General features: G+C 39.2%; 2 protein-coding genes across 5 annotated transcripts in view; both read left to right on the top strand.

Annotated features, from left to right (window-relative positions):
• Positions 1-1877, top strand: part of atp13a3 (ATPase 13A3) — a 31532-nt gene extending 29655 nt beyond the window's left edge. The window contains exon 34 of the mRNA XM_030727530.1: positions 1398-1877. Coding sequence (XP_030583390.1) covers positions 1398-1595 — 198 coding nt within the window. The 3' untranslated portion in view covers positions 1596-1877. The remainder of the gene's footprint in view (positions 1-1397) is intronic.
• Positions 1878-11764: 9887 nt separating this feature from the next.
• Positions 11765-27228, top strand: part of opa1 (OPA1 mitochondrial dynamin like GTPase) — a 34625-nt gene continuing 19161 nt past the window's right edge. Inside the window, exons 1-25 of one of the 4 annotated variants that reach the window (XM_030727239.1) lie at positions 11765-11943; positions 12502-12826; positions 12920-13016; positions 13119-13226; positions 14211-14264; positions 15825-15907; positions 17522-17665; positions 19259-19312; positions 19427-19531; positions 19816-19902; positions 20215-20328; positions 20571-20651; positions 20756-20830; positions 20925-20996; positions 21245-21344; positions 21448-21578; positions 21959-22031; positions 23313-23385; positions 23473-23588; positions 24676-24740; positions 24986-25062; positions 25955-26120; positions 26361-26513; positions 26692-26800; positions 27121-27200. In XM_030727239.1, the coding sequence (XP_030583099.1) occupies positions 11915-11943; positions 12502-12826; positions 12920-13016; positions 13119-13226; positions 14211-14264; positions 15825-15907; positions 17522-17665; positions 19259-19312; positions 19427-19531; positions 19816-19902; positions 20215-20328; positions 20571-20651; positions 20756-20830; positions 20925-20996; positions 21245-21344; positions 21448-21578; positions 21959-22031; positions 23313-23385; positions 23473-23588; positions 24676-24740; positions 24986-25062; positions 25955-26120; positions 26361-26513; positions 26692-26800; positions 27121-27200 (2571 nt within the window). In that variant the 5' untranslated portion in view covers positions 11765-11914. The remainder of the gene's footprint in view (positions 11944-12501; positions 12827-12919; positions 13017-13118; positions 13227-14210; positions 14265-15824; positions 15908-17521; positions 17666-19258; positions 19313-19426; positions 19532-19815; positions 19903-20214; positions 20329-20570; positions 20652-20755; positions 20831-20924; positions 20997-21244; positions 21345-21447; positions 21579-21958; positions 22032-23312; positions 23386-23472; positions 23589-24675; positions 24741-24985; positions 25063-25954; positions 26121-26360; positions 26514-26691; positions 26801-27120; positions 27201-27228) is intronic. The other 3 variants (XM_030727240.1, XM_030727241.1, XM_030727242.1) reach the window with 3 other exon arrangements.

Genomic DNA, 27228 nt, shown 5'->3' with positions numbered 1-27228 from the left:
TACGTTAGGAATGTGAGCACAATAAAAGACAAAATGACAGCAGAAAATCTCAAAGAAAACTCAAGTGGCAGCATTACTGAATATGACTCTTAAACGGACACAGCCCAAGGCTCAAAAGATGAGGACATAATCGAAAATAAGGGTCCACGGAGTTCCCGGACTGTGGAGATATTTTTGCAATTTAAAGTCCAAGAAAGGAGCAGAACAACATGCACTGCAAACTGTGTCTAAAGCATCTTCCCACAAAGGCAGATAACACCATGATAAGACGTGATGCCAGTAAGCACAGTCGAAAATGTCGAATTTATGCAGTTGATTAAAATAACTGATCCACGTTACCAACTCAGATGGCACTTTCCCAGCTGCACACAGAGTGCATAGAGACAGCTGAACAACTGTGTTGGTCGGGCATTGCACAAGTCACACATCTGATCTATATATGGGCCTCACTGTCCACTTCATTGAGACTGCACTTTATGTGCCTTTTGTTTCCCCTTGGAGCATAAGCAGATCACAATTATCAGTTTTGTTTTTTCTCCATTTACATTTGAAAGTTTCTTGAATTTGTACTGAGGATATATACAAAATCTTTGGGTTTTTTTTTTTTTTACTTGTTGTGGGGTTGTTTCCCAACCATTTGTTTCTATACATAAACCTATAAAGTCATCATATCTAACGTGTGTAGTTTCTATGTATTTTTCCGTACTGTAGTTCACTTAAATTAGTGATATGTTGCCATGCAATAGACATGCAGAATGCTGAGGAAAAAAAAATTATGAGCTATTACTATTACATTTTTACTGCTTCCAAGCCTTGGATATTTCCCGTTGCTTAGCAAGTATGACGCTCTTCCCCTTCCACTACCCCTCTGTGGTAGTCTGCAGGACTTCTCGAACTGTTTGCTGCCCTTTCTTAGTTTCAGTCAGTGTTTCTCATCAAGTATGGTATGTTTAAAATTGAAGTAGTCAGACCTTAAATGTCTTTGTCAATGTGTGGTTTTTTTAAGTTACATTACTGTCTCAGTTTTTAATGTGTAATGGTGTGCTGTGGGCTCCCTTGTTTGTCCTTTAAATCCATAAGCTTGTTTTTAAGGAGAAGGCTCAGACTTTAAGCTTTCTGTTGCCAACTCCTTCAAACTATATTCATGCTGAATTTTGTTTTGTTTTGCACGCATGCACACTTGTTGCAGTTTATCAGTGTTAAGAAATATGCATATTACAAATTTGAACCCATATGGACATTCTTTAGTTTTATATTTTGCATGCATGTCTGATTTGGCTCTTCAATTTTGTGTTTTTAAAAAAAAAAAAAAGCAAACTTTTATGACAATTGTGGAACCTTTTAATCTCATTTTTACTTATTTTTTTTAATTATGTTTCGTGTTGTGGTATTTCCAGGGAGTCAGTGACCTGCGAAGGTGCAAGTGGCTGTCCTGCCTGTGTTGCCTCCACAAGATAACACCCAAAGCTCGCTACATGCATCTGGCCCAGGAGCTCAGTGTGGACCCCGACTGGCCTCCAAAGCCTACCACTACCACTGAAGCCAAACCACGCCCAGAAAATGGCTCCACCTATCAAATCATAATCAACTCCTAGCACCCCACAGCCCGTACTAGTATCCAGTTTCTGTTGTTCATACAGGAAACATGAATATGAGGTGTTTAGCAAATGCACATTGAACTTATTTCGGTGGAACTGTCACAGGATCACTGCTTGCCTTCACTGTTCTTGCTCCAATGCTGTAGTTCCAGATACTGTATTACTGCACACACACAAAAAAAAAGTATCCTATGACACACATCTACCAAATGCAGTGGCGGTCCTAGCCTGTTTGGCGCCCTGGGCGAGCATCCCTGCCGGCGCCCTCCCACCCCCACCCCAACCCCCCATAGCAATCGCGCAGCAGCGCCTACCGCACTACTCCACTTGGGGGGTAATGAGCACCTGCTGTGTGGTGCATGTAGCTTTCTGCCATGGTCTGACAGACAGGTTTTAACAGAAGGTCTCCCCACCATCACAGGCACACTCAGAATTTCTTTTAAATTTTATTTGAAAAAACATGGAAGAAACTGAAATATTACACAGCTTCTGCTTACCTTCATCTTTGCTTATTTCTCCTGTTGTTCTTTTCTCTTTTTCCTAAACTGCACACCTGATGGCTTTGACCTTTTCCTTTCCATCTGCCGTAATTTGCACTGAAGCTGAATAGGTTATAACCACCGCCCATCCACAGGGTTGTCAGATCTGACTGACAGTTGCCAGCCCAACACAACAAAACCTCCATTGAAACTCATGTTAATAGCACCAGGTGTGATATATATTTAACTAGAAGCACTCAGAGAGCGCAAACCTCCGCCAAGGCCATAGGGTCACTGACGCTGTAATACGTGTATCTAAATACTTTGAAATAATCTTTCATCTTTCCCAGACAACAATAACCCCCTATCCCGCAATAGTGTGTTACCTCGACCAGATCGCGGCTCCTAACCGTAGTAGGGAGACCTCTGGTCTCTACTTCGCTTGGCTCGTGGCTGGTAACTAACTTGCTCATCCATGTGGGTCACCTTTAGCAAGGCGGAGAAATGCAGCAAGTCGAAGGATTTTAGCAACAGAACTTTTATTCCTTTTTCCACCGCCACCGAACACACTTTTTCCCTCGCGCTCGTCTCCCACGCTAGCCCGCATACACACACGGGGCAGAGAAAAGTGGGTGGTGTCTCTTAAAGGGGAAGGCTCTGCCTGTATCCCGCAATACTGAAGAATCCTTAAAAAAAATTCCTGGATCCAGATCGTGATTTGGATCGCCACCAAAATTTAATCACTTCTTCCTCTTGTCATTTCCAACTGCTCCACAAAATTTCAGTGACATCCGTTCATAACTTTTGGAGTAATTCTGCTGACAAACAGACAGACAGACAAACAAACAACGCAACCGAAAACATAACCTCCTTGGCGGAGGTAAATATACAGAGCTTTGGGTGAGTTGCCTTTATTTATAATTCAGCAGTTACTGTTGGCTGTAACCAGGCCAAAACTGTACAGGCATGAATGAATGAACCCGGCTGACTGTCTCACTCTCACGCCATCACTGCTTCACTTGACTCGCACCCCAGGCTGAGAGGAGAAGGGGGCGGGGCAGCGCTGTGTGTGTGTGACGATCTAGTGAAGCAGTGACAGCGAGACAGAGAATCCCCCGCCTGCCCCTTTCCTTCTGTTACAACCTGTCTGACCATTGCAGAAAGCTACATGCAATACACAGCAGGCAGAGGGCGCCCATTACCCCACAAGTGGATTAGTGCGGTAGGCGCTGCTGCGGCGATCGCAATGCATTGGGGGAAGGGGGGCGGTCATGCCGCCCTAGATGAAATGCCGCCCTGGGCGGCTGCCCATGTCGCCCATATCAGAAACCGCCACTGACCAAATGAATTAACATTTCAATTCTCTCAGTACTCTTGCTCTCCTTGGCTCACCCCCATATATGCTCTCAGGTCACTTTTTGTTTATCGTTAAAGGTGCAGTATGTTGAACACCTAACTCTACATGACTCTAAATGTCAGTGTTGTTTTGCAGGGGCATGCAGCAGCCCCTCTGGAAGTGGAGCTGCTTTTACTTTGCCAAATCACCTGTCACCCAGCCTGTATGATGATTGGCTGGAGAAGCTACACGAGGGCATCACAAGCAGTGTACAGGGAAGGATCAGTACAGGAAATAGTGCAAGACTTAAAACTGACCTGAGCAGGTTGGCTTCCAGCATTCTACATTAACTGTATATAAGAGAAATACAATCTCTGGGCAGAACTATTCCTTCATTTATGTTAAGACTAAAAGCAGGCTTTATGCAACAGTGATTTACTGTCTCACCTTGAGGTACAATGTGGTATTACGCGAGTACGGGCTGGCGCTACCTCGTTAGCATCCTTACTTCAGTAGCAATCATACAATCTTCTGATCATTTTAATTCATTTTCGAACATTTTAAGCTGTTCTTTTAACTTACAGTTATATATATTGCACCTTAGAATGTAAATTTATGACATTTAGTCTTCTGTTTACCAAAATTAAGCAGCATTCAACTCAATCTGGTTGATTAGCCATCAAAATGGTGCATTGGCCCCTTCAAATCAACATTCAGTATTCAGCATAACCTCGTTTTGTCTGTGTGCAAGGGGGTGGAAAAGAGAGCCCACTACACTCCAGAGCTAGCCTCTCACATACATGTTCTGTCAGAAAAGTCAGTTAAGATGTTTAATGCTAGTTAAGTTATTTCTTTTATATATTCATAAATAATAAGGTATTTATATTACAATAATGACCACAATACTAGATTTTTCATAAGAGTAAAATGGCATGTGTAGGTCTCTCAGAGAACTCTGAAACAGAGAATGGAGAAGTACAGCGTAAGATAGGATGTGTTTTTGGACATATGTTTGCACATATCTTAGCTGATGTGAATAGTGTAAGCTCTAATTGCTACTATGTAGTGCTCTTTTGCAGCTAATGTACAGATAAATAGAATTATGTAAGTGCACCTAGTGGTCTCTCATTAGAAAGCATAGAGAGAGGAAACGTACCGTGAACGCCAGGGAAGACTGAAATTACCCATTTAAAGTCAGACTCCAGTGAGCTTTGGGAAGTTTGCAATTGTAGAGTGGCAGCAAAGATGTTTTGTGCAGTAAGACACCCAAAAGGGAAGTACATTTATAGTCACACTTTGAAGTAAAGAGAGACACACATTTATATTTAATTGGCTATAATAGGACATGTTACACATCTTATTTTGAAGCATGTCTGTATTTTGTAATATTTGGAAATCTACCATCAGATCTAATTTGTTCCATGAGCTCTGAAAAATAAACATGGCTTTTTGTCAGAGCTCAAAGAACATTATAAGCATATAGCACCTGCTATAATGAGGTATAGGTCATACCTATACCTTTTAAAAATCATATTGTTCTCAGCAACTTTTAATTTAAATCCATGAAAATGTAAGTAGGTATGCTTATGGGGAAAGTGTTTTTTTGTTTTTTTGTTTGTTGTTTTTTTTTTAAACAAACATATAACCGTTAGATTGTATAAAAACAATCTGACTTTCTAAGTGACATGTATGTGAGGTTGCAATTTAATTTCCCCCAAAGAAATTTGGTCAGTGATTATGGCATGGTATGATTGTGATATGATTGTTTAAAAAAAAAAAAAAAAAGTATTCAAGAGTTGATGTACCTCTATTTAGATTTTGTTTTAGGTTTTTGTGTTTGTTTGTTTGTTTTTTGTTTTTTTTTTGGGGGGGGGGGGGGGGGGGGGGGTGCTTCAGCATTTTTGGTCAAAACATGATACCTCTCAAACAGATGACTGAATTTTCATCAATCTTAACAGTACTGGCATTAATGCTAATCTGTCATGCTAATAGATTTTACACAGCATATTGCATCATATGCTGTTAACTCTGACTGGGAACAATGCTTCCATTAGGCATCTCCTTCTCCATCTATACAGCTTTGGCCTTCTAGTGCTAACAATCTAGCAAACTTGCCTCTACTTACTCTGCTTCTCTCTACTCTTTTGATTTTGTTTTCAAGTGTATAATAAGCTTTATAGAATCATGGGCTGCTAGTGGGGCTATAAACCTTAAATATTATGTTTGCATCTACTGTATGAGCCATGTCTTGTTAGCAGAAAACATGCAAAGACATGCATGAAACCAGCTCTCTGTGGCCATGCTAGAAATATTACTGGAATTATGACATTTAACTGTAGAATTAAGAAAGATTTTACATTACATTGCATTTATGTATTACAAAAAAAAAAGTCCGCATCAGAAATGGCATGCATCTGTCTGATTATTGTGGACAACTAACTACATGCATGAGACCATATGAATCAAAGCATCTGCATCTTCAAACTCTTCTCTCCAAAAAGCAGAAATAAATGCTTAAATTTTCTGTTTTAAAGCAAGATTTCTTCCTGTGGAAGACTGATTAAGATACTGAACTACATTGTAGCAAGAAACTGTGCACCTGATCCACTTGCTTTTTTCAAAGTGCTTCTGAAACGGCAAACCCTGCATAAGCTGTATGTTCATACAGCTGAATTTATAGATTACACATAGTCTGCCTACATAGAGTTAAGAGCTATATTTTATGCTCACTCTTTCTTTAGCATTTAAGGTAAAGCTCGCTTCTATCATACTCACCCCACTAGATTTTGAAGGTAGCTGTAAATTGTTGAAGTTTCCTCCTAATTAAACAGTGGAAGTTTAGTCTCTTAAAATGAAATCCAGTAGTTACTCAAAACAGGTGGATGGCAGTAATTTCAAGCCATGAAAATAGAGAAATGGGCACATGTTTTTACAGCCACATTAAGTATCACTTTAAAACAGCTCAAGAAAATTAGGTTAACTGTATCAGTGTAACTAATGCATAGCAGGTTGCCTTTCATGAATCATTGAATTCTTCTTGCATTTATCTTGTCCACTGATTAAGGCTTTTTTTTTTTCCATATAGTGGGGAAAAAAAATATATTTTCTTGTAATAACTATCATATTAGTAATGATAATCTAAGGTTGCTCAGTGCTAAAAAGCCATTTCAGCAGTGGTGTCAGATGCAATTATGTGATAGTTGAACTCCATATTATATAACGTTAGTTTCCTTGGATGCATTGCTGATTATTACTTTGTTGGCAAAGGGTTAGTGTTAGGAGAATGCTTCACAGATGGGATGCAGATGTGATGACTTGTATACATGTGAAATGCAAAGCATGGCTCACATTGACATTTTTGTACTAATTAGCAAAATAATTTAAGTGTATCATCACGTTTTGTTTTTTTTTTTTTTAGTTTTTTCCTTGATAACTTTTGAGGTTAAGAATGAATGTAATGTAAAAAAACAAATTTAATCTAATGCAATATTGCAACTAATATTTCCAAAGACTTTTCATCACACTTTTTTTTTTTTTTTTTTTTCCCAAAAGAAATTTAAAAAAATAATGTACTGGTTGAGAAATAAGAGGCTTCATTTTAGCCTGTGCGCTGTGTCAAACCAGACACAGCAGAAGGCTTTCAGTGGTGATAATAATGTTAGAGGTTGGATTCTATATGAAATGTGTGTACATAAGAGTCAAAAGTTAAAAAAAAAAAAAAAAAAAAAAAATGTTTTTGAATTATCAAAGGGCTGGTGTGTCTTTTTCTACTTTTTTGGTACTGTGTTACAATCATTTGTCTACTTTTTGATTTGTACTGTGATGGAATGATCTGTACTTTCACTTTTGTTATGGAGTTTGTTTGGGCATAAATCCTGGGCATTTATTTCAGATTGAAACGGTTAGTGCAAAGTATGATTAGGGCACTTGAATTAACATGTTTTGGGCAAACAAACATTACAAATGTCTTCTAGAGTTTGATTGAAGTTGAATTTTCACCATCCTAAATGCAAGGATTTGTCTCTAAAGTCGATCTGTTTCTGTTATATTTTTCACCTTTTCATTTTTGGCTTCTTTCGCCTCTATGCTTTGAATTAAACTATTACAAGAAGGGAATTCAGCTGCAGCAGGTAGGGCATCTTCACTTCGCTCTTTCACAATTTGAGCATAATCTGACAATCTTCACTGTCTGATCATCAATTGTATGCATTTGACTTTTTGTTGTTGCATCTAGACCTTTTTAAAACATTTCCATGTAAAATGTATTTAGCAAGCAGAATGTGCATTGCTGTTCAATAGCAGAGGCCTGTAGTCAAAAACGTTGCATAGCTGCTTAGGAGCAAAATGGTTCTGGCTCAGCTGTGTCACCACTGTTCACATTGATACAAACAATTCCACCTAAAGACATGCAAAGTGTCATTACTACTATTGCTTTTTTTCTACGCTCGGGTTTTGCCTTTATTGTAACACAGCTGTGTAGAAGCAATGGATCTCATGCTGAAACCTCTATGCTCTTAAACAGGTACAACATACCAACTGCTCAGTTAGCATTGGCCTCTTATTTAAACCATGTATTTAAAACAAACCACCGAATGGCATTTAGATTAAATCTGAATTTAATCTAAATTAAATCTGAGTGAATGAACATTCGTGGATGTTGTTTCCTCAGGGAACTGGGTCTATTTGTTATGAATAAAGAAATAAAAATTGAATCCCAAATTGAATGAAAACACTGTTTAAAAGCTTTTTCTTTTCTTTTCTTTTTTTATCACAGCCCATCTGTATGTCTTTTAGGGCAATTTATTTTGGTATATGTATTTACTTTTTAGCAGGGATGTACATTTATTTTTAAAGTTTTAGTTCTTTATAATTTATTTCTTATTTATTTTAAGTTCCTTTTTCCCCTGAGGAATGTATTTCTGATTTATCTTGATTTCTTTCTTTTCAATAAATGTTTTTAAAGTAATCTGGATACTAATAGTAATTTTCCATTGTCATGAAAAGGATAATGTGCGGTTAGAAAAGCTACAGAAAATTGACATGTAATGGTTAACAAGCCTCAGCCTGAGAAGATTGTTTAGAGATTACCTGTTTACAGAGTTTAACCTCCAAATCGGGACATGAAGTGTTTTCATGTAATCTTAAAACCTTTTAAAATATATTAAGTTGTGCTGTACAAAAGTCCTGAGTCACTTCATGTTTTTATATTGTACTTCCAAGGAACCTGACTTTAACACTGATTTATGAATCATCCAAGTATCAAAAAGGCACATATCTCAAGGGATGAACCAATTTTGGCCTCTTATAAAAAACAACTTAGTAAAGAACCAATTTCAAATTGTGTCTTTAGGCACTTTTTGTTGTTGAATCTGTGAAAAATGCCAAATATAACAATTTGACAATTTTAATATTTTTGCACCAACAAGGTGATTCCTGAAGAGCCACTGGCTGAAAACGGCATATTTCAGCATGGTATGCAGTGTGTCCTTATAAAATTTGAGAAAACTTGAGAAGTAAAGAACAAAAAAAGGCCTAAAACCATCTATAGCAGATGAATAGTATCTGGAAAGCATGTCATTAAGAAATAGGAATAAGTCCAGCAAGGGCCTGAGAGATGCATCTGGATCTACAGTTGATCCATTTACTGCTCAATGAAATCTCATCAGAAATGTTCTCAGTGGAAGTGTGGCTGTCAAAAAGCCATTCTTAAGGAAGGGAAACAGAGAAAAGGCTGAGGTATGCCAAATTACACGAAAACTGGACTGAAAATCAGTGGCAGCAGGTCTTATTGACTGATGAATCTAAATTAAAATTTTTTGTTCAGCTCATTGACATGTGCGAAGGGGTTCAGGAGGACCTCAGGAGAGAATTGTGTGTCTACAGCCATCTGTAAAACATGGCGGAGGCTCCATGATGGTTTAGGGCTGCATTTCAATCGGTGAATCAAAATGGTGTTTTTTTTCATGTCATATCATAAACTGAATGCAGAAACCAGCTGCTCAGACAGACCAAAACTGACCAGACCTACACATCAATCATGACATGGAAAAGCATCTTTAATTAAAAAATAATAATAAAATAAGGAATGAAAGATTATAAAGGCTGTCGAGCAGTGGTCTCAAAACATTTGTCTCTAAAGAGCTTATTGAGAGCTCAACACGTTGGCTAGATTAAAACATGGCAGCAATCAAGAATTCAAGGGTTTCTTTTTTATTCAGCTTGCACTCAGGTCCAGGTTAAGGCCAACAATATGTACAAAAACAAACATATTTACAGTTTAGTGTATAAAAAAGACATAAGAAATTACAAGTCAGCTTCCAAGTGTACAGAGTTGTGTGCAGCGGGTAGTGCAAAAGTTATCTGTGGCTGGAAGCAGCAGAAGCTACCAGTGTTCAACAGCCTCCAAGAAGAAACTGCTTCTCAGTCTGGTAGTTCTGGATTCTTCACAGCCTCCTGCCTGATGGAACAGTGTTTGTGCTGGGTGAGAAGGGTATTTCAAGATATAGGAGGCTCGTTTTCTCCATCTGCTCGTGTAGATGTCTGTGGTTGTGGTGTGTGTATGTATGTACACAACACTCCTTTGTTCTTTCCCCCACAACCAGTCGCAGCAGATGGCTACCTGTGTCTGGTTCTACTGGAGGTTTCTTCCTGTTAAAAGAGATTTTTTCCTTCCCGCCATTGCCAAGTGCTTGCTTATAGGGGAATCATTTAAATGTTGGGGTTTTCTCTAACATTGTGGGGTCTTTACCTTATGATATAAGGGAGCTTGAGGCAATTGTTGTGAATTGAACTGGACTGGACAATGGAGACATTTACAAACAGAGAAAATCCAGTATGCTTAACATCACAAAAATATATTTAGAATACTGTTAAATCATCCTGTGATAATATGGGTTGTAAAGTTTTTTTTATAAACTTAAATCAATGCCCCTTGAGTGTCGCTGCCACCAAAAACAAACAAACAAAAAGGTTTTTGTTTTTTTTTTTTGTTTTTGGACCCCGCACACATGCAGTGTTGTGCAATTCCTGTTCATACTTGATAGCTATAAAAGTCCTGTATATCCTGGGACCTGTTGACAACTGCAAAAATTGAATCACCATTTGAGTGTTGATGGAGAAGTTTAGCGAAGGTCAGAACAAGCTGCAGTGTTTCTTTGTGGATTCAGAAAAAGGATATGACAGGGTGCCAAGAGAGGAACTGTGGTACTGCATGAGGAAGTCAGAAGTGACAGAGAAGTATGTGAGGGTGGTGCAGGACATGTATGAGGAGAGCAAGACAGTGGTGAGGTGTGAGGTAGGAGTGACTGATGGATTTAAGGTGGGGGTAGGATTACATCAAGGATCTGCTCTGAGCCCCTTCTTGTTTGCAGTGGTGATGGACAGACTGACAGATGAGGTCAGGAAAGAGTCTCTGTGGACTATGATGTTTGTAGATGACACTGATCTGTAGGGAGTAGGTGGAAGAGAACCCGGAGAGAGGTGGAGGTATGCTCTGTAGAGAAGAGGAATGAAAGTCAGTAGAATCAAGACAGAATGCACATGCGTGAATGAGAGGGAGACAGGTTTAACAGTGAAGTTGCAACGAGTAGAGTGAAAATGGACAAGTTTAAATACCTGGGGTCAACCATCCAAACCAACCGACAAGCCACATGAGAGGTAAAGAAGAGAGTGCAGGCAGGGTGAAGTGGTGATGATGAGTGTCGGGGTGATTTGTGACAGGATAGGAGCAAGAGTGAAAGGGAAGGTTTACAAGATGGTAGTGAGACATACCATGATGCATGGTTTGGAGATGGTGACACTGACGAAAAGACAGGAGGTGGAGCTGAAGGTGGCAGACTTGAAGATGTTAAAATTTTCACTGGGAATGACCAGAATGGACAGGATTAGAAATGAGTACATCAGCCTCAGTTAGAGAGGCAAGGCTAAGATGGTTTGGACACACCGAACAAAGGATGTTGAAGATGAAGCTGCCAGGCAGGAGGAAAAAAGGAAGACCACAGAGAAGATTCATGGATGTAGTGAGGGAGGAAAAACTGGTGTTGGTGTAACAGAGGAGCGATAGGGTGAGATGGAGGCAGATGATCCGCTGTGGCGACCCCTAAAGGGAGTAACCGGAAGAAAAAGAACTAGTATAGAGAATTGTGTGACACTGTAAATACAAACGACTCTGTTTTCTGTATATAAGTAGAATACATTATTATGGTTGTCCCTAAAAGCCGACACTGATGAAGAGGGTACCATCTGAAAAGAGATCCTACAGCGGAGGTACCCACTGCATAATGCAATACATAGGAACCAATTCACTAATGCGTTTCTTTTTTCAGTGCTGATTTGGAGGTGGCACCATTTACCGGAAATGGACTGTCATTCTGATTGTGTCCTTGTTAGCTAGTTGGCCGCCACAACGGGCAAGCAAATGTGTGCTGTTTGGGAAGATGAATTAAACTGTACCTAAACAGTGAATCTGAAAGAGATCTCCGTGTAGCTGCTTTAACAGCACAATGCTGCGTGTCGGGAGCAGAGCAACCTGGTGAGTTTCTATTTAATGAAGGAAACGGTAGCAGAAGCAGGGTTAGCCGCGGTGCGAGGAGATCTTCAGGACGGTCGAGCTGGTTCTGTGTAGATTACATCAGCTGTCTGTCCTAGTAAGAAAATAGGACACATATTATAAACGGTATTACGGCTGTCTACATGTGTTCTCTGTTTTCTTTATTATGCCGGTGCTACTGCTCGTCGGTTTGGCGTCACTTAGCTAGCTAAAGGTCTAGCTCGGTCGCTGAGTATGTAAAGCAGTCGTGCTGTTTAAAAACAAACTGACAGATTGAAAGACCGCTGTTAATATGAATACCGTTTACCATATCGGTGTACTTAGCTGGGTATATTATAGTAATAAGCTGTGTTATTTATTGAATGAACCTTAAAATGTCTGCCACCTTCTGTTTTCCTGCATGTTGCTGCTCTTTTTGGGGCTACCTTAAATAAAAATGACTGCTTCTGTAACTAACCTGTCTTAGTATATCGTAAAAAAAAAAAAAAAAAAAAAAATGATGCAGTTAGTTAATGCTTTCCCTCACCCCTGTCATTTCAGCATGGCCTGCAGGAACCTGGTGTCCACCAACATGGGGGTGAGATTTAGGATACCGCTCCAGAAGCTGCACCCTTTCTCCCGTGCTATCCATCACCGCTACTCTGGAAACAACAACCCTCAGCGCCCTCCTCATCGCGCAGCTGCCCGCTATTTCACCTCTATGTCTCGGTTGCCCATGCGGCCACCGAAGCCTCCCCCGAAGTCAGGGGGCCACGGGTACCAGCAGCAGCGCAACTTCTGGGTGGCCCGCCTTGCTGCTCGGCTGCTGAAGCTCAGATATATTCTGCTAGGAACTGCAGTGGGAGGGGGGTACACAGCTAAGAAGGTCAAGTATTGAGTGTTATGCTTTGCTTATTGTGTGAGAAGGAAGAAAATGGTTAGGCATACTGAGCAGAAATTTTTGTTTTTTTTCTACCAGACCTATGATGAGTGGAAGGACATGCTGCCTGATTTTAGTGAATACAACTGGGTCATTCCTGATTTTGTCTGGGAACTTAGTGAACAAATTGATCTTGGTAAGTTTTTTGCAAACAATAATGAACAAATCCCTCACATTGTTTTCCTCCAGCTGAATCATGAGTTACAGCTCTCAACCTTTTATGTGTTTTAATCTGCAGATAAACTGGCCAAAGCTCTACCAGAGATGGAAGAAATAGCCAAACTGCTTCCTGACTTTGACAAAATTGGGGAGAACTTCACTTTCCTCAAAGGCCTCCTCACCTCTGGTGAGTAAATAAAGCATCGGTGGTTTCTTTATACAATTACATACAATTAATTAAAAAACAGCATGTGCATACGTCACAGTGCCAAGCCATAATTTAGAATGAAGGTTACAGTAGCTTCACTAAAGCAAACCTGCTTTCCATTTCTACTTTTTTACCTGTGCCATACTCCAAGTATTGCATTTTTGGTCTCTCCTACTTCTAAGGGACCTGATCAGAATGAGAAAGTAGACTTCTGTATCCTGTAACTTGCTGATTTTTCAGCTGCATCTTTTCTGGGTATGGTTGTGGTTATTAAAATGATTCCTTATTAAGTGAACCCTCCTATAAGTGTGATTGGAATCCGTAGTTTGTATGTTGACGTTTGTTTCATGGTGTCACCAAGAGTTCATTCAGATGGGTCTGTGTACCCCTTTTATGTATGGTGGTATGCTAATATAAATAGTGAAATAATGAACATGTAAATAATGATATAAACTAAACTGCATGGTGTTGCCTGTAATTAAGAATTTTGCTGTAGTACAAGTTTGTTCCTGGGAACATGAAAGCTTTCATGTCTTAAAATTACAGAAACTAGTCAGTTTTGTGCTGAAGCTTTTTTGGTTGCATGAGGATTTGGTCGTGTTTTGTATCATTGTGCAACAACTTTAGCATATAAACAAATGATAAATATTGCATTCTGCCAACAAATTATTAAGCAATCCTAGAGCAACTCTTGATTGGCTGCTAATGACAAATGCAACATTTAAGGCTTTTTTGAGGATCAGGCCCAGTTGGAGGTGTTCTTATCTCTTTTAACAGTTTCCTGTTAATTAGCTACATCACTTAAAACTCTGGCACAGCAGCATCTTTGTATTAATACACATCATCTAGCTATGTCCCTGCTTTGACCACCATCCCTTTGCTTTTGTCTTTTATGATTTTTATCTTGTTGTTCTTCCTTTCTCCTCCCCCCCACCCTACTGTTGTCCTCCACGTTCTTCACAGGTGTGAGTTTGGGTAGTGAAGTCAAAGGAGCTTCTGGTCTGCATCTGTTGTTAGGTGTGTAAACCCAGCTCCCAGTAGTGCTGCCCACTCCCCTCTTTTTTTCTTTCTGTGGCTGGCTGACAACTGTCTTGCCACAGCACTCGTATGATGGCCATGATTTGGCTCTAAAGGTGGTAGCAGAGCATTTTCCTGGGATATTGGCTGTCAGATTACAGATAAATGGCAACAGTGGCATCGTTCATTGTTGTTAAGTGTAATTAGGGGGATTAAAGGTTTATTAATCTTGGACTAATCTGGCTCATACATGTTTACTTGAATGGGTAGATTTCTCTCCGTCTTCTTGAAGTCATCCCAAATTCATAGGAACCTTGAAGTTTAACCTTTCCATAGTTAATTTCAAGCACAAATAAGAGAAAAAGGAAAAGTTACAGAAAAGGTCTGGAGAGCTCATAAATGCAGATCATTGTTTTTCCCTGAGGCATTTCCCCCTTTTCCCTTTTTACTTACTTTAACCTGACTGTCCTTGGCTGTGCTTTGTCCTGCTGTCTTGTGTGCTCTTTGCCTCCTTTGACTTCCACCCTTTTTCTCACCTGGGTTTTTGCTTTCGATCATATTCTTTCATCACTAATCTGTGGGGCAGTTTTATTTTGCTCTAACTTATTCTTATTCAAATGTTTGGAAAATAAACACAAAATTGATTAAGTTTAAAATGAATTCCATTTCTCCTATTTTTTTTTTTTTGACAAACAAATGAATTTAATTATGATAATGCAGCCCTTTAATGGTTTATGATTAGTAAAGGCAGTGTATTGCACAGCAATATGGGAAAATTTTACTTTTAAGTCATTCTCATGCCAGACATAACCACACCTTTGCAGTGAGTCATAAAAAACAGCAAGGGAGTGTCCCCGGCTCTTTCTCTTGACTCTTAATATTTCATGTACCCTTCAATGGCTTCAGGAAAAATCTTTGTCCACTGATATATGTTCAGTATGCTTATTCCTGGGGATTTCATGTTTTCTCTTTATAGCACATAACACTCATTTATATGGCTAAGTAGAATTTGCTTTTCGTATGATCATAACATGTCATGAAACAAAATAATTTCACCAGTTTTGATATCAATGGAATATTACGCAGTTAAATTTAAAGAACATGATTCTTTAATTGCTTTTTTTGTCAGCTTAAGGCTGTTTTAATTTAATAGGAACTGTGTTTCTAAGCAGGTACACTATGAAAGTTTATCAGTCTCAGTATCAAGCTGTGTACATGAAACCATTTACAGTATTTCAGTGTTTAGTCCTAGCTGCACTAAAGTTTCTGTTGACAATGATGGTGTTAGGATAGATGCTTCTTGGACTGCTATAAATGACTGAACTGCTTGAAAAGCTTTTAGTGAGTTTCCTCCATCTATATATATATATATATATATATATATTCATGTATCAGTGCAAAATTTTCCAAACATTTGAATTTTAGTCACTCTGCTCTTTTATTTTTCTATCTGGCATCTTTTAGACATAATCACAATCTTCCAAGTTTATACTGCATGTAATAGCTTTTATGTATTAGCATTAGTAATCTCATCCTGGGTTGTTGTGTCTCCTCTGATAGACACTTCAGGTGATCCTCCACTAAAGGCCACAGATTCCTCTGGTGCAGTCACACATGAAGCTGGTGATAAGCAGTACAAAAAGGCAAGTAAATAAAACCTGCTGACACTTCCTAGTTTTTCTGCTCTCTGCGTCACCACAGCTTGGTCTCGCTCAGCTTCTGTCTGCAGCTTGGCTGCCTTTTTCCTTCAGTGACAAGAACTGAAATCAGTTAAATCAGAGCGTCCTCAGAAACTTAAATGTTAGTTTGGATCATTTGAGAAATTATATATTTTTAAATGTACTGAGCTTCATAGACTCGACAGCAATCAGAGTGTCCCATTTTAACAAAAAGCTGTTAAAAGTTTCATGGCTCTGAGGATTATGTGATGTCATCAAGTTATTAAGTAGTGTAATACTTGGGGTTCAGTTTGATTCTGTGGGTTCTTCTGAATGTGAAATGTGAGTTAAACACTATCTTACCAGCCAACTACACAGATATAAAGATGTGATGGTGAGAAATAATTTATGAAAATGTCATATTAATAACAATCTTATTTAAAGATGGTAAATTTCCCCAAAGTTGGCTGTAAGCTTCATTACCGAGTAGCTTGGTCTTCAGAGTATTAGCAAACTGTACAGCACTAAATCTGTGTATCACCTGGAATTTTACACACACTTATAAGTGTGTGATATGTTCCTTGACTGCTGCTTTTAACTTTATGCCATTTTCTGTTATTTACACAGTTATTTCATTTCTGTCATTTTATGTTTTGCACAGTTTCAGCGTGTTCATGTTCTATTTTTTTTTATTGTGCGTGTATGTGTGGTTGTGTGTGTATCTGGTTTTGTGTAAGTGTGTTTCTTTAACAGTCTCTAAAGTTTAAATAATTGAAATTGACAGCAACTTGGAGTATTAATAGGCGCATTAAAAATTTTTTCCTGTTTTTAGTCTGATCATGGTCTCTGACATGAACAAAACACCACTTTTTATTATGTTATGTGTACATTTCACAGAGTGAAAAAGCAAAAAGATGCACAAAATTTGGCATATGTCATGACGGGGTCTCTTGAACTGTTTTTCCTGCCGTTCACCATGCTTTGTGTTTCACCCCGACTGATATCGCAGTGCGTGCCTCACTTGGTTAATCATCAGCTTCAGACCAGTTTGTTTTCAGGTCCATCTAACATTGTTTTGCAGTACATCAAAACATTTTGGTCAGAACTTAAAACTTGTTTTATAGTACTACTCTGCTCTGCTCTTTATTATATTGCAAAAGTATGAATGTCAGGTAAAGTGTTGTCCCGCTCATGATGCGCAGATAGTTATTAATCCCCTGTGGTGCTTAAAAATGAGCAAACGCAACAGTATCATAGTTGCTGCCACTTGCTGAGAGGCGCTGATTGTCGTATTAGTTGCCTCTTCTGCTTCAGTCTGACAAAGTTCAGCATCTCTTTTGTGTTTAAGAGAGGCTGACTTTGCTCCATTACACTGATGATGGTGGCAAGATTAACAAAGCCAAAGACCATGATTTATTTTAAGGATTGACTTAATTTTGACTCAAGAACAACATAAATCCTGGAGACACAATCCAGCCTCCCTCTGCTGTACCCCTGTGTTGGGTTATTGCATTGGCCGGTAAGGCTGGCCCACAGAGTGGCCTGCAGTTGTTGCTGTTGCTCCTCCTACCTCTTTCTCATTATGACATACCCCAGCAGGGTCTGCTTGGCGAGCTCATTCTTATTCAGCAGCAGATCCAGCGGCATGAGGAGGAGGTCCGACGGGCCGCTGCAGCCAGTAGTGCGCGCCCCCAACCGTCAGAGCCTGCTCCGAACCCCAGCCCCCCTCAACAGTCACGCAAGGTGAAGGTTCAATGCCACTTAGATTTGCTCTGTCCTACAAGCGACTCCTAAAACATAACAGCTACAGCACAGGGCCAAGCTTTAACTTGGACTATGTGATTTCTAACGGCTCCGCTTTAACAAAACACTGGGTTAACCTCACACCCAGTTGAAAGTCAGTGTTAACCTGGTGTTTCTGATTTAAAGGTTCATGGCTCTTAACCTCTGACTGTAACCAGCGGTGCTGATGGGTGCAATCAGAAGTGTGAAACCACAACTGCACTCGAGTATACTGAGCAGTTACTGTAGCGAAGCAAACTCAGAAACTAGTGTAAAGTTGCCATTAAACAATTTTTTATAATGTAATACAAATACAGCAAAAATACAGTGCAAATTTTTGTTGTCATACATTTGGTTTTTGTTGTGAGTAAACTAATTCTTCATATGTCAATATATAAGGACAAGCACAACATCATGAAGAGTTGAAAAATAATTCATAAACAATACAGTCCAGTGAGTGCTGTGGGGTTACAATAATTGTAATCTTTGTTTTACTTAAAATGATTCATTATCATTTAAGTAGAATGCCTTCTTGTGCCAGCGCATAGAAAACAAAAATAGAATGAAGCACACGTTTGCCTTTAGATATTTTTTTGTTATACTTGTAGTCCACGTAAATTGGCCCTGTCCTCATATTTTAGTCCACCCTGTACAATATTAAATGGTAGTCTTCTTGGATGATGCTGTATTTTGAGTTTGTTTTGCCAGTGTGCTGTTCAGTGCATGGACATCAGTACCCTGGTTTCAGAAAAATGGTGAATAGCTCAGCCTCATTCACCAATGCAAATGGCTGGATAATCATCAGCAGTGCTGCATTATTGTGCAGAAGTGCTGCATGGAGTGGAGTGAAACCTGCTGCATGGTGTGAGCTGCATTTTTTTAAAAGTGTCATAAATGGATCTAAGTTTCCTGGAAAGAATTACTACTTTATCAACATTCTTAAGCTCTGTAAGAGTTCCTTTGTAATGTGAAAATAATGAAGAGAAATCTCAACTTTTTAAAACACCTTTGCTGTATATTACACAAAGGTAATTTGAAGAACAGTTCTTATCCCTGTTGTGCAGAAATACTTTTTGATGAAGGAGTTCAGTGTGGCTTAAAATCCTTTTCTTCTTCTACCATTTGTTCATGTTTGCTGTGCCTCCTTTCTGTCCTGTATCATTCTGCCAAACATGCTGCATATGTATACAATATACCACAAAATTGTCCAGTCGTGAAAAACAAGCTGTAATGGCAGTGAATTTGTGATTAAGTTCACTCTGTGATTTGTGCCTGTTTGCGATTCATAGCTTGTTGATTGAAGCTGAGTGATACCAGAGTCAGTAGTGTCTGCCTGAAACTTTTCCTCTCTTGCAATAACATTATTTTCAACTCTCTCTGTGGACAGAGTGCACGGATTGAGCCTTTATGATGCTGGTGGGATTTCAGTTGTTTGAAGGTGTTCTGTAAGAGTCATATGAAGCTCTTGTTTTCAGAACAGAAAGGGAGAATTAATCTGTGTTGCTGTTTTCTTTTTTTCTTCTTCTTTGTTTTTCTTTCTTCTATGACCTTTAGTCATCTGACAAAGAAAAGGTTGACCAGCTCCAAGAAGAACTGCTCCGCACCCAGGTACAGTATGGTGTGACTTACAGTCTTCTTGGTAAAATGTAAACTGAATTTCTTTTAATCCAAATCTTGAAATGGTTCTAGTTGTTAGTTTTGACACCACTGTTTATCCCTTAGCTAAGATATCAGCGCATGCTTGAGAGACTGGAGAAGGAAAATAAAGAGTTAAGGAAAGTGGTGCTACAAAAAGACGATAAGGGAATTCACCAAAGAAAAGTGAAGGTGGGTTATGCTTTTGAACACGTTAAACACATACAGATTCCCCCTTTTCCTGGTGTGGATTTTGCTTTACTTGGGATTACTTTACAGATAATTCAAATATTTTACAAAAATATTGCAGTGTGGTGTTGTAGCAGTTATATTTTTTCTGATTAATATCTGTTACTCTGCAGCAAGTGTTGCCTGTTATAGATTTTGGTATTCATCAGTTCCTTTATTGTAACAGCTAATTATAATATGAAGACACTTATCATTGATAAATATAATTATTCTGTTTCCTTGGGTAGAAATCCCTTATTGATATGTATTCTGAAGTCCTGGACATCTTGTCTGACTACGATGCCAACTACAACACACAGGACCACTTACCCAGGGTAAGGAACAAATTTGGGTATGTTGTTCATCAGAAACAAAATTCTGTCTCATTTAAGGTTTATTTGTTGGCTCTTCAGTTGTGTGTTTTTAAGCAACAACAATTTTGTGTTGTCATTTATTTTTATGGCAGGATTGGCATCTAGATTTATTTATTGAGCTTTTCAACCTTTTATTATTTATTAACTGATCACATTGTATCTTCTGTTTCATTTTCCATTATCTTTATGCTGCTTGGTTTAGCTGTTTTCATTTTCCCAACTATTTGTGTGCTGCTTCCATGGTGTCACCCTCTCCCTAAACTTGTGCCTCAGGTCGTTGTGGTCGGGGATCAGAGTGCTGGGAAGACCAGCGTGCTTGAGATGATCGCTCAGGCCAGGATCTTTCCCAGGGGCTCAGGAGAGATGATGACACGCTCTCCTGTCAAGGTGTGTGGGGCCAGTGTGGTTCATGTTTGTGTAAAAGAGTTAGACCCATATTTATAGTGCCCTTATTTAACGGAATGTTTTTTGTAACATGATCATAAAATGTCACCATAGACAGGTTTAAATCAGAAACAACAGGAAATGTTTTGAGTGTTGTCATACAAGAATCCTGCTAGTATAAATTAAACCACGACTGACTCAGTTTAAGTTTTTTTAATACATAAAGGCTCTTATTTTTTGTGTAGGTAACATTAAGTGAAGGCCCCCACCACGTGGCCCTGTTCAAGGACAGTGGCCGAGAGTTTGACCTTACCAAGGAGGAGGACGTAAGTGACAAAGTTCTTGATTCATCCCTCTGATAGAAACTACAGCTTCAAGCTAGATTCTTCATCAAAGTAGTTATTGTGCTCTTTCTTACTGTGACCTGCAGCTGGCTGCTCTGAGGCATGAGATTGAGCTGAGGATGAGAAAAAGTGTGAAGGAAGGACAGACAGTCAGCTCTGAGGTTGTACATGCATATCTATTAAGATTACCAGTAAAGCTTTTTTACTTGGGCAGTGTTTCATGAAATGATCATTGTTTTCTGTTTTGTATGTTAGACAATATCCTTGAGTGTTAAAGGGCCTGGCATCCAGAGGATGGTACTTGTTGACTTACCAGGTGTAATCAGTGTAAGTATATATTCTGTATATAATATTTCAGATTACTTTAACTGTAGTAAAATCTGTTTGTAATAGGGTCAATTGTTTTTTTTTCCCCTTATTATTTACTATATATTCATTTTCCAGCACATACTAGATATGTTTATGATTTATTATTATATTTTACTTTATTTTTTCTTAATTAAAATGTAAAAAATGAGTCACTTTTTAACTTGGTTTAAAGTTGCACTCTTAAAAAGTAATTTAATGTCTTGTAGACGGTGACTACAGGCATGGCAACAGACACTAAGGAAACCATCTTCAGCATCAGCAAGGCCTACATGCAAAACCCCAATGCAATCATCCTCTGTATTCAGGGTAAGATATGCACATTATTCTCATTTATAACAATGAAACCAGCAGTTATCAGTGAGGAGAGAGGTGATCTGTATGTAGGCTAACTTTCTCTCTCATTGTCTAGATGGTAGTGTGGACGCAGAGCGGAGCATTGTAACAGACTTGGTTAGTCAGATGGATCCTCAGGGGAAGAGGACTATCTTTGTCCTGACCAAAGTGGACCTGGCTGAGAAGAACCTGGCCAGCCCAAGCAGAGTAACTAAGCTTTGCTATCTAAGAAAATGTTGTAAAAAAGATACTTTATTGGTCAAAATTAGACTCACTATAAATGGCTTGAAAACCATTCATTTATTTATTTTAATTTCATCATCTAGTGGCAAAAAAACAAAAATCTACCTGATTTCTTACACCTAAAAAAAAAAAAACTTTACATGTCATTGTTGATCAGTGTATTCTAATTAGTTCTCAAAAGTAATCATTTTGATGACATAGTGAGAGTGCAACAATTTGCATCTCCTCCAAGAGAGGGCGCTAAATCCTTAGAATTTAACATGATTTCCTTGGTGAGTCAGTGTCTGAAATTGTTCACACAGCAGAATGGAGAAATTCAATCATTTCTTTACCATCTTTTTCAGATTCAGCAAATTGTGGAAGGCAAGCTGTTTCCCATGAAAGCCCTTGGATACTTTGCTGTTGTAACAGGAAAAGGTGACGTCCATTACTGAGGAATCCAGTGTGCTACATTTACTTTCATATCTTTAATGATGACTTTGAAGTCAGTTATGTAACATTTCCATACATACATTTTACTTTGTATTACTACACTATATTGCCAAAAGTATTCGCTCATCTGTCTTCATATGCGTATTAATTTGAGTGACATCCCATTTTTAATCCATAGGGTTTAATATGTCGGCCCACCCCTTTGCAGCTATAACAGCTTCAATTCTTCTGGAAAGGTTTTCCACAAGGTTTAGGAGTGTGCTTATGGGAATTTTTGACCATTCTTTTGGAAGCATATTTGTGAGGTTAGACACTGATGTTGGCTGAGGCCTGGCTCACAGTCTCCACTCTAATTAATCCCAAAGGTGTTCTGTTGGGTTGAGATCAGTACTCTGTGCAGGCCAGTCAAGTTCTTCCACACCAAACTCGTTCATCCATGTTTTTATGGACCTTACTTTGTGCACTGGTGCACAGTCATGTTGGAACAGGAAGGGGCCATCCCCAAACTGTCCCCGCAAAGTTGGGAGCATGAAAATGTCCAAAATGTCTTGGTATGCTGAAGCATTAAGAGTTCCTTTCACTGGAACTAAGGGGCCGAGCCCCACTCTGTCATTTTATGTGGCCTACCACTTCATGGCTGAGTTGCTATTGCTCCAAACCACTTCCACTTTACTATAATCCCACTAACAGTTGACTGTTTAATATTTAGTAGTGAGGAAATTTCACAACTGGACTTGTTGCACAGGTGGCATCCTTAATCTAAGGTCTTGAGTTGTATTTCAGCGTGTCGTTAAAGTTACAGGTTTTTAATAACAAAGTTTGTGGACATTAGCGTTGATGATATTTTCTGTTGTAATGACTCCATCAGTATCAGGTAGCCAGGTAGATGATTCTCCCTGTTAGTGAAGTTGATTACATTCAGTGATCTCTGCTGTTCAAACAAAGAACTTCTGCAGGGAAACTGGAGGCATCTCATTGGCCAACACTGCCAAGAGCGAGCCGTCACTCTCTGTGATGTGAACAAAACAAGCCTTCCGACAAGAACATGATCATTTATTCTGATAAAATGGAGACTTCAGGAATAAAGCCTGCATCATGTAGTACAATCCTGCTTCAAATAAAGGTCTTTTGCCTTCTGTGTTTGCAGAAAGCAACAGCCTTGGTCACTGTTCAATAGAAATACATTGTGTATCACATAGAATAGTCGCTAATCTGCATAAAATTTTTATTTCCTCTTACTTTGTTCTTCTAATTGCTTGTGTCCAGGGAGCAGCGCTGAAAGAATAGACTCCATTAAAGAGTATGAAGAGGACTTTTTCCAGAACTCTAGGTTACTAAGGCAAGTTATACAGTCTGTTCTGCAGCCTTTAATAGTTCATCAAATAAGTAATTCCAGATTTGACAAATAATCTCTGTGCACAACTAGGGATGGCATGCTGAAAGCTCACCAAGTGACCACAAAGAACTTGAGTCTGGCTGTCGCTGACTGCTTCTGGAAGATGGTGAGGGAGTCTGTAGAGCAACAAGCTGATGTCTTCAAAGGTATGACTGCACATTCAGCATTCAGTTTTACCCCGTGAAAGACTGATTCATATGGCATTTGTTTTTGGCAATTAAATGTTTAAATGGTCACATCTAGTTGTAGTTCCATGCATGTTAATAATGTGAGTGGACCTGTTAAGATTTTAATCCATTAACTGTAAAAGGAGTAGTTTGTCTTACTCTACCACTGACTGTTCGGTCTCCCTGTATTGGCTTTCCTCAGCCCACCCTGCCATGCTTTTCCACCCCCTCTGTCTTGACTTCCAACTACAATTAGTCTAGACAGTCTCAAGCTCATTGCTAACAGCATAAGAGATTTATGGCCATGAGACTTCATATCCCATAGGTCCATTGTGTTGAGTATTGATCCATACCCCATCAAATCGCATGCAGCCAACTTCCATCCTCCATTCTTGGCGCCACCACATCTCCACAAACCAGCAATTAGCCTAATCTCCGCTGTGGATAGGGAGCTGTGGAAAGGGGCAACAAGCTTGGTGTGTGTGTGTGTGTGTGTGTGTGTGTGTGTGTGTGTGTGTGTGTGTGTGTGTGTGTGTGTGTGTGTGTGTGTGTGCGCGCGCGCATATGGGAGAGCTAAAACTCTGACTTTTGATAAAGATTGTGTGATTGGCCCCATCTCCTCTCCTCCTAAGGGACCAGTTAGGAGAGCAAGTGTGCAAAGCTCTCATCCCCTGTTATTAAAGAATAAACACCATTAGCAGACTGAAAGCTGCCTTTATATCATGCCAGGTGAGAAAAGGGCAGTCCACATCTGTGTAGGCTCATTGGTTGATGATTATAGAAAATTGCCAATGGATGGGGCGTGATATCAGAGGTGAAAGGGGGAAAAAAAAAAAAAAGAAAGATTTAAGTGATAAGTTTCAGCCAGTCAGGAGAATGAGCACTAGATACATGACAAAGTAAATTAATTTGAGGATCAGTTTCTGTTAGGACTTTCTCATGTTACCGTCAGTATTGAATTAATATTTCACATGTTCCATGTGTAAGATTGAAACATTTTCATATTAAAGTTGAAAAGGTTTGTTTAAATTAAATATTGCCTTATAACAATCCCTCCTTTCATCAGCTTCACGGTTCAACTTGGAGACAGAATGGAAGAATAACTACCCTCGACTGAGAGAGCTGGACAGGGTAAGGAACACGAACAGTAATTTCCTTTTAAATTTCACAGTTCTTTATCAAAGCAAGTATGACAGAACATTTTGATAGCTCATTATGTGATGGTGATTTTATAAATTGCATTTATGTTAACAAAAAATAAAAGAAGTGCCTTTAAAATTTTAAAAAAGGCAAGAGTTTATAAAACAATAGGTAGACTTCACAGCCTGAAATTGCATGAAAGGTTTATAGTAATGTGTCATTTTATCTTTTTGCAGAACGAACTCTATGAAAAGGCTAAAAATGAAATCTTGGATGAAGTCATTAGTTTGAGTCAGGTGACCCCACAGCACTGGTAAGTTAACTTTGAGCTAATATCAAGGATTTATTTATTTTTTTTTAGTTACTCTCTCTATCGTTTTAGAGACATTGTTAGTTTTAGTGATTTGTGAGATGAATGAGATTCCGTTTTATGGGGAAAGAGCAGTGTTATTAGCACTCAACCAGCCATGAGGAAGAATCAGTTTGTTTTTTTTAATTTAATAAAAATCAGATCTTTCTCTTTCTGCATGTACATGGATGTGAATACCTCACCCACAATGAGTAAAACCTTGCTTAAATGAGATGTATGCATGCTGCTATGGTCATCCCCTGTGTGTGTGGCATCAGTTTTCTCAGATCAATAATCTGATGAATGGCCCATGGACAGGAACAGGGGTGGCCCTGTTAGCCTGCCAGCAGCCAGCCAGCACTATTGGAAATAAAGCTTATTGACAGTGAGGAGTGCTAGCTGGAACAAAAGGGGACCTAATGAAATATGAGTGTACATTTATGATAAATGAGATAAGTGCAACACTGCTCTGGTCTCAGTGGGATTTGGGACTCAGGGGGACTCTGGGTTTTGTTCTGCATTGCTGTGGAGAGAAAGTGTGGATGCTGTTGGCTGCTAACAGGGTCATAGTATAGATATTGGAGTTTACAGTCGAGTGTCCCTCTTTGGTCATTGTTTTCTTGCCCCGCCGGGCGACTTAACGGTGCTCAGTTAGACACCTGAAAGCATCTTGGTTCAAAGCACTCTTGTTTGTTTAAATCCATCTTACATCTGTAGCTAAAAGCGATAGCCCAAATCTTCAAGATGCTAACATGTATCTGGGTTAAGGTTATTGTAGCACCTTCAGCATGTTACTAGAACACAGAGAACTAAAATTGTAAACAACAGCTACAAAGTTTTTTTCCCTTACTTGCAGGGAATCTATTCTGCAGAAAAAGCTGTGGGAACGTGTTTCCACACATGTAATTGAGAACATCTACCTGCCTGCTGCCCAAACAATGGACTCTGGTACCTTCAACACCACTGTAGACATCAAGCTCAAGCAGTGGACTGACAAGCAGCTTCCACACAAAGCACTGGAGGTAAAGCACAATGCATTGCTTTATATAGCACTACATATTATGATTAATTAGTTTTGGGGCATTTTTATCACATTCATATCCTGTCATTTAGTATTGCATTTCTTTTCACTGCATATTTTTTTTTATTACTATTGAACCCAATTCGAGTATCACAAATTGTAGAACTTGTGCAGAAGATTTGATCCAGCAATGGTCTTATTCTAATAGCCCTTTTTCCTCCTTACACTTTGCCCCTGTCAGGTTGCCTGGGAGACATTGCAGGAGGAGTTTGCCCGCTTCATGGCTGAATACAAAGGCAAAGACCAGGATGACATTTTTGACAAGCTCAAGGAGGCTGTGAAGGATGAGAGCATCAAGAGGCACAAGTGGAATGAGAGGGCCCTGGACAGCCTGGTAAACACACAGTAAAATGCCCTCACAGGGAAGCAGAGTGCACACTTGTTTATTGAAGCTCCCAGAGCAGAAATAAATTTCATAATATGCCATCAATATGGAGAAGGTAGTATTTCTAACACTGATGCTAGCAAATTGAAATGTATTTGTTTTTCTTTGCCTCTTTTGATTTTGTCAGAGGGTGATTCAGCACAATGCCCTTGAAGACCGCTCCATCACAGACAAGCCCCAGTGGGATGCAGCAATCCAGTTCATGGAGGAAACCTTGCAGTCACGCCTCAAAGACAGTACGTTGGCTGTAATCGTATCATCCTTTCACAGTCCTAACCACATGAGAACATCCACAGGATTTTATAGTTCTTTCTAGTTTTGCGTTTGAATTGGCATCACATCAACATAATGTAACAAGTTCTCGCTTTTGTCCCAGATGTCACAGTCACATAACTGACCTGACTGGGTTTTAGGTGGTCACGCTTTTGTGGTATCTTCTTGTGTTAGTTTATTTGCTTTGCTTCTTCTCTTTTCTACCATTTTCCTGATGTATAATCTAATTTTATTCTTTTTCTCCTGGTCTCACTCTTTTGCTCTTTGTCCTTTTATCCTGTAGCGGAATCAGTAATCAGAGACATGGTGGGCCCAGACTGGAAGGAGAGGTGGCTGAATTGGAAGAATCGTACACCAGATCAGGTCAGAATTGACATCTGAGTATTTCCTC

The sequence above is a fragment of the Archocentrus centrarchus genome, chromosome 4 (genome assembly GCF_007364275.1).
Source record: "Archocentrus centrarchus isolate MPI-CPG fArcCen1 chromosome 4, fArcCen1, whole genome shotgun sequence".
Classification (NCBI taxonomy): Eukaryota; Metazoa; Chordata; class Actinopteri; order Cichliformes; family Cichlidae; genus Archocentrus; species Archocentrus centrarchus.
This window is presented reverse-complemented; position numbering and strand designations above follow the sequence as displayed.